Source organism: Cotesia glomerata, linkage group LG8 (genome assembly GCF_020080835.1).
Source record: "Cotesia glomerata isolate CgM1 linkage group LG8, MPM_Cglom_v2.3, whole genome shotgun sequence".
Classification (NCBI taxonomy): Eukaryota; Metazoa; Arthropoda; class Insecta; order Hymenoptera; family Braconidae; genus Cotesia; species Cotesia glomerata.
Window position 1 is genome coordinate 17,824,576 of NC_058165.1, and position 13,086 is coordinate 17,837,661.

At 33.4% G+C, this 13,086-nt stretch overlaps 1 protein-coding gene across 1 annotated transcript; it reads right to left on the reverse strand.

Moving 5' to 3' along the window:
* Positions 1 to 4,196: 4,196 nt before the first annotated feature.
* On the reverse strand, positions 4,197 to 5,984 carry LOC123270185 (piggyBac transposable element-derived protein 4-like). Its single transcript, XM_044736129.1, has one exon. The coding sequence runs from the start codon at positions 5,982 to 5,984 to the stop codon at positions 4,197 to 4,199; it is 1,788 nt and encodes a 595-aa protein (XP_044592064.1).
* Positions 5,985 to 13,086: the final 7,102 nt, after the last annotated feature.

Below are 13,086 nucleotides of genomic sequence, written 5' to 3' on the forward strand. Positions count from 1 at the left end.
TTCTCGTCCTTCATAAGTCCCAGAACCTTTTTATTGACAAGAGGCATGTTGAAGACATTGTTAGGCGGATAATCGGAAGTATCAAACCTTGAGATATCACGTTTGATGTCTTCATAGATGTTGGGTACATTAAATTGGTAAATTAGACTGTCTGTATCGGTTGTAACGTGGCCAGTTGGCTCACATTAGGCAAACACCAATTTACCACCTGATGCGAATATCATCCGTAGGTAACATGTGAAATCTGATTAAAAATTAGGCGATAATCGCTAATGTACGAAAATTGTTTGAGAATGGAGCTAGACGTCTCCCCACTTCTCGATGCTAATTAATGCACGCGGAAGCCGCGTGCATCCAGTCTTTGTTCAACCTTCATAATGTATACTTATGTAATTGATATATTTGTTAAAATATAAATAATTATTTTTACCGTGTTACAACGCAATGTTCGGTATTTTATTAATTTACACCGTTTATTAAATAATAACGGCATTTTAATCTACAATACTACGATACGACTCCGATTATCAGTTAACAAGGAGTATGTCGTACATTAATTAAATAATACGACGCATATACAAGACAAATTAGCTTGGCATGTCGTGTACTCAAGAGGTCTCGAGTAGTCAGCCATTTTGTTGAGGAAAGCGTCGTTTCATTGTTCGAGGAAGATCCTGGTTCGTCGATCACCTCGATTATTCATCTGTTTCTGACCCAGTAACCGGCCCAGCTACAGCCACGAGGAATCTACCACCGCTGGACAACGTTAAAGCACACCGAAGTGGTAGTAGTACCCGTTGTAAGTCAGGTGGTATATTGGTAAGAATTGGACGCGGTATTGAACTTACTTTGAGCTGTATTTTTCAATATTTGTACTTGACGACCATTTAGCTCTATTTTTCCATACTGAGCGATCAGCGGAGCAGTACGCGGCAAAGATTGGTTTTGTTGCGGAGCTGAATCTATCTTTCAACGAGTATCGCCACCCATGAATTGCCCTAGACCATATTCCTGACGCGAATTAAATCAATTTAGCTATTTGTAGCTTTGAAAGCTATCGGCTTGGTCCGCCGTAAAATCTAAAGCTACAGGCATCTGGAGCAGCATCGACTCTTATAAGCTACGGCTTCGAGTTGGTTACACTCCGGGTGTAACGAGCGTGTCTTTTTGGCCCAGTTCATAATTAATTATTAAATTAAAATTTAGATAATTTTTATTTTATAATAAAAATTTATTTCATTTTACGAACAGTCGAGACCAGCCACGTTACAATGGCGCCCAACGTGGGGCAGGGCGAAATCAAATTCTTTAAAAAATAAAAAATTAATTAATTTAAAAATTCAAAATAAAAATTTCCGTGAGAATTTTTATCATTTGCATTTTTTGTCATTTATTTTAATCGAGTCAGTAAAATAAATCTGCCCTTCAGGCAAAGCTGCATTATAAATCATTAACATTAAAATAAAATTTAATTTAAAAACAAAAATTCATTATTTAAAAATTAACTGCACAAAGCGCGAGAATTAAAATTTGAACGCTGTATGTTTTTGGCTTGTATACAAGCCGGGAGCGCGTCACCACCGCACCGCACTCTTCTTTCCCCTCACCTACGAGTTCCGGGGAGCTGCGCGAAGCAGCGACGCTTTAACCGAGCTTTTGTCGCCAAAATTACCTTCAGAATTACTACCATCGGAATTCCGCGCTAACACTGGCCCAAACAGCCCATCGCCTAGCAACCACCGAGCCGCCATACTGTTTTCCGTTTGGTCGTTTATTCACCACTTACTACACCCAAACATAATAGACAAGTGTAGAATTTTGCTGTTCATTTACAAACAGATATTTATATTTAAGTTAACAATGTCACAGTTGACATAATTTAATTCATGAAACTGGTTTAATAATAAATATTTAGTAAATATTATGTGACACGGCTAAATTTAAAAATAGTAAAAAGGAAAATGTATTGTAGCCAAATTGAAAATTTGGTATTGTTGTTTAAAAAAAAAAAAATTAACAAAGGACGTTATTACGTGTTATTAAACGTAACATAGGCTGTAGCCACTTGGTAAATTGACGATGGGGAATTCTATCAATTAAATTATTTTTTACAAGTAAAAAAATATATTGCCCCGTGTATTGTAAGTACAATTTCATGATATAGTTTATACTTTTGTGTGTACTCAACTAATTATTTATGTAAATATAGGAATGAAAGATTTGAACGAGTGAGATAAAACAATAAACGAGAGAAAACAATCACTGATTTGGAAGCAGAAATAATTAAGAAAATATTAGTAACCACCATTTTCTCAGATCAAGGCTTTTTTATTTAGATTATATTGCACAGTATAGTAAAGACAAAAAAATCTCATGCTTGAGTTGTTCAAACAAAAAGCTTACTCTTTTGTGAATATTTCTGGAACTGTCACTGAATTAAATCCACAAAAAATAGGTAATTCACACTATTATCTTTTGGTACTATTACTATTACTATTATTAAAATTATTTGCAATTATTATCACTGTCAGGGAATCTGTAATTGTCTCAAGCTATTTTTAATTATTTTATTTCTGTAAAAGAGAAACCATCAATAGACTGATTAGTAGAATTAATCAATTATTATTATAATTCAAATATAAAATTAAAATACGAAAAATTTACGCGTTTATAGACAATAATCAACTTATATAAAGGATCACAAAGAGGTCAGTTGATTTATTTTAAAAAAGAATAAAATATTAAAAATAATTTTGGGTACAGCCAAAACACTGTCAGAATAATTAAGTAGATTCGACGAATATTCTTCGCTCTGAATCACCAGATATAATTATTTTCATTTATTTATTTATAACTTGTCAAGGTTTGTTAATTAGAATAAATACTAGAAGTCTAATTCATTAATGTGATTCCACCTTCTGTGAGAGATAAAATTTTGAATTTATTTAACAATACAAAACTTAATTTTTTCAGTCATAATAAATTATAAAAATTAAACAGGGGTTAACTATATTAAAAGATAATTAGTAGTCTGGATTCGAGTTCTTGAGTGACTGACGGCATTTAAATAATCGACCAGAATACCCTGACAAACGAACTGACTCCCTTATTACTTTTCATAGTAAATTCAAATTAATCTGAACGATGGCAAAGAAAAATAAATATAGCCGCCACAGAGCTGCGCGTTTTGAACAATTAACCCTTCGTAGGTAGCGTGTCTTTTCCGAACTAAGTCGGTCGCATGGTGAGCGCTCCGCCGCCGTGTTAAAACGTACGCGCTGTTGCCAAATGTAAACTAATAGTATTTCCTTGTGAACAAAATATTTCTTCAATGTTTTATGATTAGATAATTTTATTTTTATATTTTATCATAAATTTAATTGAATAATAAAATTTTTTTCTATTATTTTTATTTTTATCACACGTGACATTATTAAATTTAACATAATTAAATTTAAAATCTAAGACCAGATTATAAAATTATAATTAAATGCAATCTTTGCTTAAAATTTATCAAATGTAATAATTAACTCTTATTAATTAAAATTAGTGAACTTATTTTTCAAATTATAAAATTATAATTAAATTCAATAAAAAATTGAATTTATCACACGTAATGTTTTTAATTCTTATCAATTAAAATTAGTAAACTTATTCAAATTATAATTAAATTCAATTTTTAATTGAATTTATCACACGTAATATTTTTAATTCTTATTAATTAAAATTAGTGAACTTATTTTTCAAATTATAAAATTATAATTAAATCTAATTAAAAATTGAATTTTTCACACGTAATGTTTTCAATTCTTATTAATTAAAATTAGTAAACTTACTCTAATTATAATTAAATTCAATTTTTAATTAAATTTATCACATTTAATATTTTCAATTCTTATTAATTAAAATTCGTACAATTTTTCAGATTACAAAATTATAGTTAAATTCAATTTCTAATTGAATTTATCATATGTAATACTGTCAATTCTTAATATTTATGACCAGCAAAATTCTTACAATTATAAAAATAATACTAAATTCAATATCCGATCAAACTATCACATGTAAAATTATTTCTTTACATCAGCAAGACTTACAACAAAAGAATTAAATTAAATTTAATCGGAGATTAAATTATTACAATTATCATTACATAAAAGGCGCAGTGTAGCTTTACGGACTAAAATGATTCAGTCTTATTCTTCTGTTGAATCATTGCACATATAACATCTCTCGCACATTGTACGAGTATGTTCTTTGCATATATAACTTTCACAGGAGTAACAAGTGATAGTCGTCTTACGATTCTTCTTTCTAGGGCAATATGCACATAGTTGCCTAGATTTATCTTGTACAATAACAGATACTTCTTTATTAGAAATGTTGAGGATTTGCTTCATCGTCATGCGTAAAGGTGTTGAAAGTTGAGGTATAGCTACACGTTTGATCATGAAAGGCTTAGTTAAGTCTTTGACAATCTCAGTTAAAAAACTTTTTCGAGATAATTCTGTGCCTGTATTCTCAGAATAAATAATTTGAGAATTAATCCCGACTAGATCCATTAATGAGAAAAAAACTGTCAGTGGCCATCGACAAGAATACCGAGCAACTGTGTAATTCCCGCGTAGTTGATCTACAGTATCTACACCTCCTTTTGTTTCGTTGTAATACATAATAGTTTCTGGTTTCTGTTTTGAACCTGTGCTTTCGTCGATTTTACATTCTTCATGCATGGATGAAACTACGAGGACACATTTGTTTTTTTTAGGAACATATGAACTTAATACTTTCCCATTACTGTATCCAATTAGTGATGAGAAAATCGGACGAGTTTTGGTGGCTAAAAATTCTGGAGGAATCTCTTTTTTATTTTTTTTTAGAGTCGCTACTACTGTGGTTTTATGCGATGTTTGTAGTTTATCAATAAGGGGGATTGAGCTGAACCAGTTATCCATAGTTATGTTTCGACCAGTTCCCAAAATTGATTTTGCAATGCGTTGTACTACAACTTTGGGTGTATTATCAACGAAAAATGGTCCTGGAGGTTGTTTTCCCGTATAAATTTCTATGAAAGATGTATAATAATTTGACGAATCAACGAGAGCAAATGTTTTTATGCCATATGAATGAGGTTTCATCGGGAGATATTGACGAAAACTGCATCTTCCTTTAAATGAAAACATCATCTCATCAATTGTTACGTTTTCATGTACAGAGTACAAACTTAAAAATTTTTCGTTTATATGATCAACAATCTCTCTAATTGGTGCTAGTTTATCGTTTTGTGATCTTTCTTTTCTCGTATCAAGATCGTCAAATCTTAGTGCCCGTAAGAGTTGACGAAATCTAGCTTCAGACATAACAGCCTTAAAATATGGAGGAGAAGTGCCATCACGTGCCCATAAATCAGTTGTTTTTGTATGTGATAACTTCAGAGTTCCAGCCAAGTACAACAATCCAAACAGAGCCTGCATTTCTTCGATATTGGTCATAGGACAATCTCTTGAGCGCTGGTACTTTCCTTGAATCTTATTTAACTTTTGATTTGTGTATAGAACTATTTTCTCTAAAATATTGTCATCAAAAAACAGTTTCCATGCTGATAAAGGTGTATTCGCTTCTTTACCACCACCTTTTACTCCAGATTTTTCAGTGACAATGTTTTTTGATTTACTTTTCCCTATCTGGGGAGGTTCAGTAATCCATTTGGTTTCTTGATCTTTACCTAAATAGCAAGATTTTGTAGAGGAAATTGTTGAACATTTTTTTCTCTTATTGTTATTGTCTTCAGTACTTTCCTCATCATCATCCTCGTCATTATGATCATCAATACTATCTTCGTCGTTATCTTTGTCAATATTGTCATCATTGACACTTATTTCTGGTTCTTGGTCTGAGTAACTACTGTCATCAGAATCGCCAAGTGATTCACGATTCTCAGGTTCACTTGCAGCTAACCATTTTGCTCGACTTCGTGTCAACATATTTACTAAAATAAAAAATATATATCATTAAAACTGAATAATCTTGTTTATCGTACAGTTACATTTTATTATTTTAAAAGGAATTGTCATAATTCTGAAATAAACAGATATCTGACCATTTTTTAGATTTTATTGTCAGCCGAAAGATTAAAAAAAAAATAATTAAAAAAATTGGCATTCATTGTTTTAATTTGTTTATCAGAACATTTTTTTTTTTTATTTAAATTATTATTAATATATGAAAGCCAGACATCTGTTAATTTTAAAATGATGTATTATAAAATAATTTACTTACCAATTATATTTTTATTATTATTTTTACATAAATAATATTTAACACGAGTGTTATTATTACATTATTTTAAACAAATCATATAAGTTATAATATCAACAATAAAAACTAACCTCAACCATTATGTTATTTTTAAACCTTACATGCGGTAAAACAGACTGAAATAGTGGCGGCAGCGACATTTGGCAACAGCGCAGTTTGAAAATCTCCTGGAGGCTCATTCGCACCGGGCGGCGTAGCGCCGCCCGACTTCGAAAATTGCTTTTTTAAATTATTTTGTAAATATTTTTATGCTTTTTAATAACGTCACAATTTTCGGAAAGGTTAAAAGAATGCACTTAATTTTTTTCAAAATTATCAATGCATTCAATTTCGAGAAAAAAAAAAAAATGCAAAAAAGGCGGCGCCGCGCTCATTATGCGACCTACGAAGGGTTAAACCTATCAAATATTTCCGAAAAATCTTCAGAAAACAGTATCACACCTCAGTCCTCATTAGACGCAACCATTAACCAACCAAAAGTGACACAGGTTCAGATCCTAAATCCTCCGTTGAAACTATTGTCAATTCCTGATGACAGACAATCTCAAGCTATACAAACAAACGCGGAAGACTCCTTACCCCCTGAGCAAATACCATCGATTATTGATATGAGTTTATTAACGGCTTCATTTAATCAAGACAAATTATCCCAGCCAGCAAAGGATGATGTAGCTATCACAGACTTTATACACCGGTTGTCTCAGCGAGTCGATCAAATAGATGGTAAATTAGAACATGTATCACAAGTTTTAATCGTGTTATCGACTACTACAGTGACCACTAATAATTTACAAGGTGCAGTCGAGACGGTATGTAAAAAAATTGAGGCGTGCGATCAAAACATTCGAGATCGAGTCACAATGATCGATAACCGTGTCGTACAAATGGAAACTCAGCACAATCAACTTCGAGATAGTGTCCGAACACTGGACTCTCAAGCTACCGCGGTCCGAGAATTGGAATTGCAAAATCACGACCTACGGGACGAAGTTGTTAACGGAAACGAAACAAATTCAGCTATGAAACACGAGATCGGAAAAATAGGGAGCGTTACGACTGAGTTTGGGAAAATGTTAACCGGAGCGCAAATTGCAGTACGAACAACGCTGAATTACACATCTAGAATCGCTAAGGCAGTCGCGTCGGTACCAGAAATACGCGAAAGGTTATGAACTAATGAGGAAGCGAAAAATTGGTCTCAATTAGATCCTAAACTACTTAGTTCGACTCCACCCAGTGACAATTTAAAAAATATGTCAGCCAATGAAGAAAGGTTGTTTCAGCTAATTCGAGAAATTCCACGTATATCACTGAGAGTACCTGTTTCTAGTGCTACCAGGACTGACACACAACCAGTGCAAAACCAGTCGACAGGATTAAATGACTCACCAGTACACTATTCTAGCCGAGTCAACCAGACAGGATCGATATTAAACAACTCAACAGAGGATCAGTTAACTGAAATCTGGCAGGAGTTAGCTAAACTTGGTACGAAAAACCAATCTCAGGTTCCATTGAAAGGAGCTGGAGACAATGCTAGGAATAACACATCAGGAAACCGACCGTGCGACCAAGAAGATTTGATTGTATTGGAAAAATTAGCACGTGCACGCAATCTGGGTTTTACTGAAGAGGAAGCTCAACCTAAAATATATTTACAGGAATTACAGGAGTTCAAGGCAGAGCAGCAAATACTTGATAAGGACGCACTCAGTTTAGTTAAGACTTTATTTGCTAAAACACTCGCCCAATGGTTACGTTTAAACTCCTATAGATGGACCACTTGGAAAGATTTCGTGAACGCGTTTACTATATATTTTATCCAACCTAGAGCCGACTCAGAGATCAGTGCGGAGATTTACAATAAATACCAAACAGCTGACCAGGAAGCTCGAGTCTTTATTGACGAAATGCAGAAATTGTTCATAGAAATGACCAGTCCACCATCTAAAGAAATTCAAGTCAACATCATTGTCCAGAGGCTAACCAAACAACTACAAGTTGAGCTGAGAACTTCACCAACCACCTTCACAGAGTACATCGGCTTTCGTTTAGCAGTCAACATGGCTATGACTAATTTACAATATCTAAGTAAGGCGTACGACGAAAATGAAAAATTCTTTGTCAAGAAAAAATCACACACTCAGCCTCCTGTCTAGGTTTGCGTCATAAAATCACTAGAAATCATTCAGTTAGATGATGAAGGAGTCATCAACGATACAGAAATCGACTTGTCAATTAACTACGTAAAGAACAATCATTCGCAGCGCAGGGGAAATTTCACGTAGAATCAAGGATCCGATTCTCGGCAAACTCAGATTCCAACAGGAGCCCGAAAGACCGAATTCTTCCTAAGTCCCCCATTCATTGCGAATATAATCCTGAGACTAGATCGTTCACTTCCAATCTAACATGATACTAAATTCCAATTGAGAATATGATGATAGTACCGACAAATCGACATAAGACGTTCAAAAAGTCAAAAGAGTTTTTATGTGGATATCTATAAATAATACCCATTACTTTATTGAATTAATAACTTACTATATAAAGTTTACTTATCCCAATTAAGTTTTTTTTATTCTTTCATTTACGAGTGTTTAGATTCAGTATATTATAACCCTTTATATATTATATTTTTGCGTTTCATGTATTGAGAAAAAGTTGACTTCGTTTAACTAAAGTTCTATTTGAAATTTATTTAAATTCTATTTAAATAATACTAACGTTGGAAACAATCTGTTATTTGATATAATAGTTATTATGTAAGTAACATTATTATTTTTCATTATTGAATAGATCCGAAGTGTCATGAAAAAAATATTTTTGTATCTAGAAATAAGTTAATACTAAGTTTCATAATTAATATTCAATTAATATTAAATAAAAAATTATAGATTACTAAATGAACAGCAAAAATTAATTTCGTTTAGGATTAGAGATAGCAGCTCAAAGCTTTGTTTCAGGTACATTGATCCACCGCTACCAAAATGGATATTGAGCTAGCCACAACTAAAAGTGTAGCAACCTCAATCCGGGGGGACTGCAACGTGGCCAGTTGGCTCACATTAGGCAAACACCAATTTACCACCTGATACAAATATCATCAGCAGATAACATGTAAAATCTGATTAGAAATTAGGCGATAATCGCTAATGTACGAAAATCGTTTGAGAATGGAGTTAGACGTCTCCCCACTTCTCGATGCTAATTAATGTACAATGCGTGCATCCAGTCTTTGTTCAACCTTCATAATGTATACTTCTGTAATTGATATATTTGTTAAAATATAAATAATTATTTTTACCGTGTTACAACGCAATGTTCGGTATTTTATTAATTTACACCGTTTATTAAATAATAACGGCATTTTAATCTACAATACTACGATACGACTCCGATTATCAGTTAACAAGGAGTATGTCGTACATTAATTAAATAATACGACGCATATACAAGACAAATTAGCTTGGCATGTCGTGTACTCAAGAGGTCTCGAGTAGTCAGCCATTTTGTTGAGGAAAGCGTCGTTTCATTGTTCGAGGAAGATCCTGGTTCGTCGATCACCTCGATTATTCATCTGTTTCTGACCCAGTAACCGGCCCAGCTACAGCCACGAGGAATCTACCACCGCTGGACAACGTTAAAGCACACCGAAGTGGTAGTAGTACCCGTTGTAAGTCAGGTGGTATATTGGTAAGAATTGGACGCGGTATTGAACTTACTTTGAGCTGTATTTTTCAATATTTGTACTTGACGACCATTTAGCTCTATTTTTCCATACTGAGCGATCAGCGGAGCAGTACGCGGCAAAGATTGGTTTTGTTGCGGAGCTGAATCTATCTTTCAACGAGTATCGCCACCCACGAATTGCCCTAGACCATATTCCTGACGCGAATTAAATCAATTTAGCTATTTGTAGCTTTGAAAGCTATCGGATTGGTCCGCCGTGAAATCTAAAGCTACAGGCATCTGGAGCAGCATCGACTCTTATAAGCTACGGCTTCGAGTTGGTTACACTCCAGGTGTAACGAGCGTGTCTTTTCGGCCCAGTTCATAATTAATTATTAAATTAAAATTAAGATAATTTTTATTTTATAATAAAAATTTATTCCACTTTACGAACAGTCGAGACCAGCCACGTTACACGGTATACAATAATTTTGAAGTTTTTTCATAATTTTTCATTACATAATTATAGTGAAAGTCATAGATAAAAGTCTTGGATAGATCTAATATGCTAAAACCTACATATATTGGCTTGTTGAAGAAAACTCTAGCTTTTTTAAGTTCAACTATAACCATATCCTCATCGAAAATAGTAAGACTGTGGAAGTTTGGTTTACATACTACATCGGATACATTGTATCGACCTTGCCACTTTGTTCTCAAATATACATCTTTATATTTTCTTACATTCTCCATCGTCTTTCCGAAAACTGCGTTATTCATCAATTTATAAAAGTTTTTTTCAAATTCATTCTTAGCTAATTTTCGGCACGCAGTATTTTTATCGATATATGACTTGAACCAGTCTGATTGCTCAAATTTCAAGACTCGATGTATTTTCTTAAGAACTAAATCTAAATCTAAACATTGCTTTAAATTTTTATAGTGAATTACATAGTTAGTCTTATCGTACAGAGTTGTCGTAAGTTTTTGTTGCTTGCTACCAGGTGGTACAAAATGTTCTGGGCATAAAGGTAGATCTTTGTGTAGATCATGTAATTTCTTAGGATAATGTAGATCTACTTCAAGGATGTAGCCTACACTCTCATCATCATTGAAAAACTGATCTACATTGTCTACATTTTCAACCCATTCAAATTTATCCTTGGGTAAAGACATACTTATCGCTGCGCCATACAAATTATTTACATCGTAGTACATCAGGTATGTTTCAGGGTTGTTTGAATCAAAATCTTTACCCATGTACCGGTTGTTAGCTTCATCATGTCTATTAGCACACATCGATACCCCACCGCGAACACCTTTTTCAATGAAAAGAAGCATTTCGGGATCAGTTAGCAGTTCAAGTTCTACTTCAGTATGCTTTAACATTGCAGAGTTTGAAAGGCCTGGTGCTGTATAAAAATTTAGTGTGCCTAGATTGTATGTTTTAAAACAACTGAGTCTAAAATTTTCAAAGACATTAGCCAGGAGAAGGACGTCAGTCTTCAAGTACAAATCTGAGTACTCTCCAAGCGTATTAATATTAAACTCGTTCCAGACTACTTGAGCAAAAGCATAATCGTCATCGGAGTAGTAGAATTTGTTAATTTTGAATAAAATGATTCCTGGTCAGGTAACTGTCTCTCATCTAGTCTGTGAATACTGTCAATGTACTCATACGGAAATACACCCTTACGTATTGCTAATTTAAATTTGTCAGGGTAGTGGAGTCGCGTAATCTGTTTATCTTTGTCATCAAGGTATGAAGCTAATTTTTCTACGCTGGAGGCCATAAATCTCAAAGAGTTAATAAATTTTAGAGAGACTGAAGTATTTTTGACTGATTTTGTAAATGAAATGTAACGCTCTTTATTGATTGGTAATAAAATAATTTCACCTTCAAATACTGTAGCTATACTGTAGGATTCAATTATGAAGTGTGAGTCATAGCCGGATAAATTATGAGAGACAACTGAGATGATAGTAGATTTTTGATAATTAACGTTACATGATTTATGTGCAGCATCTCTGTCAGGGGGTCCGCACTGCTGTGTTAAGAAATGAAACAGAATAGTTTCAGGCCGAGGGATGTTAGCAGAGATGGCATAGCATGCAAGCGAGAAAATATGTATAGTAAAGGCTCATCATATTATAGATTGTATACACTACATTATAAAAAGTTCATTGCCGGGAAAACTTTTGCGTTCAAATTACTCTCTCGCTGATTTATGTTTTTTTTTTCCCCTATTGTTTTCTATACATCAATGCAGTTGATTTTTTATTAATAACTAGCTGACCCGATGAACTTCGTATCACCTGCAACAATTTTTTTTTTTACAAATTTTGATTCGTGATTATTAACCTTTAAACTCTAATTTATTTTTGTCAACAATTAACACTGGTCGTATTGTAGACGGTTAAGTTGGTATTAAGTTATTAAATGAAACTTGTTGGTCATTTTAATATGTTTTATGTGTTTTATTAATATAATAGATGCATAACAAAATATAATTAATACATAATAAAACATACATAACAAAAAATGAGTATATCTCAATATAAAGCTTTTTGATAAACTACGTTTTTGGTTCGGTTTTTCGGAGCATAAATATATAAAGATGACGGCTTTCCTACACGTGAGCACGCGACATACAGTTGTCCATGCGAGAAGCATGGAAATTCTAAATTAATTCCGCAAACTTCCAACGACTGGCCTTGCGATTTGTTTATGGTCATCGCAAAGGCCAGGCGCACGGGGAATTGTAGTCACTTAAAATCGAACGGCAAGTCCGTTGGAATCATCGAGATCCGTGGAATCAAAACATCTTCTCCTTTATATTTTCCTTTGATAATCGTTGCTTCTATTACATTATTCATAAATTTTTTCACAGTCAATCTCGTTCCATTACATAATCGTGGTTGATTAATGTTACGCAACATGATGATAACTGAACCAATTTTCAATTGTAAGTTGTGAGGTGGTAAGCCGGGCAATTCCAGTGAATTCAGAAATTCTGTTGGATAGTTAACGACGTCATCTTGATTGGTAACTGTATCGACAGATTTGAAGGAAAACAACTGCCCCGGAATGAAATT

Bases quoted from the DNA above. Each gene is read 5' to 3' on its own strand.
- LOC123270185 (XM_044736129.1), bottom strand. From the start codon at position 5,984: ATGTTGACACGAAGTCGAGCAAAATGGTTAGCTGCAAGTGAACCTGAG.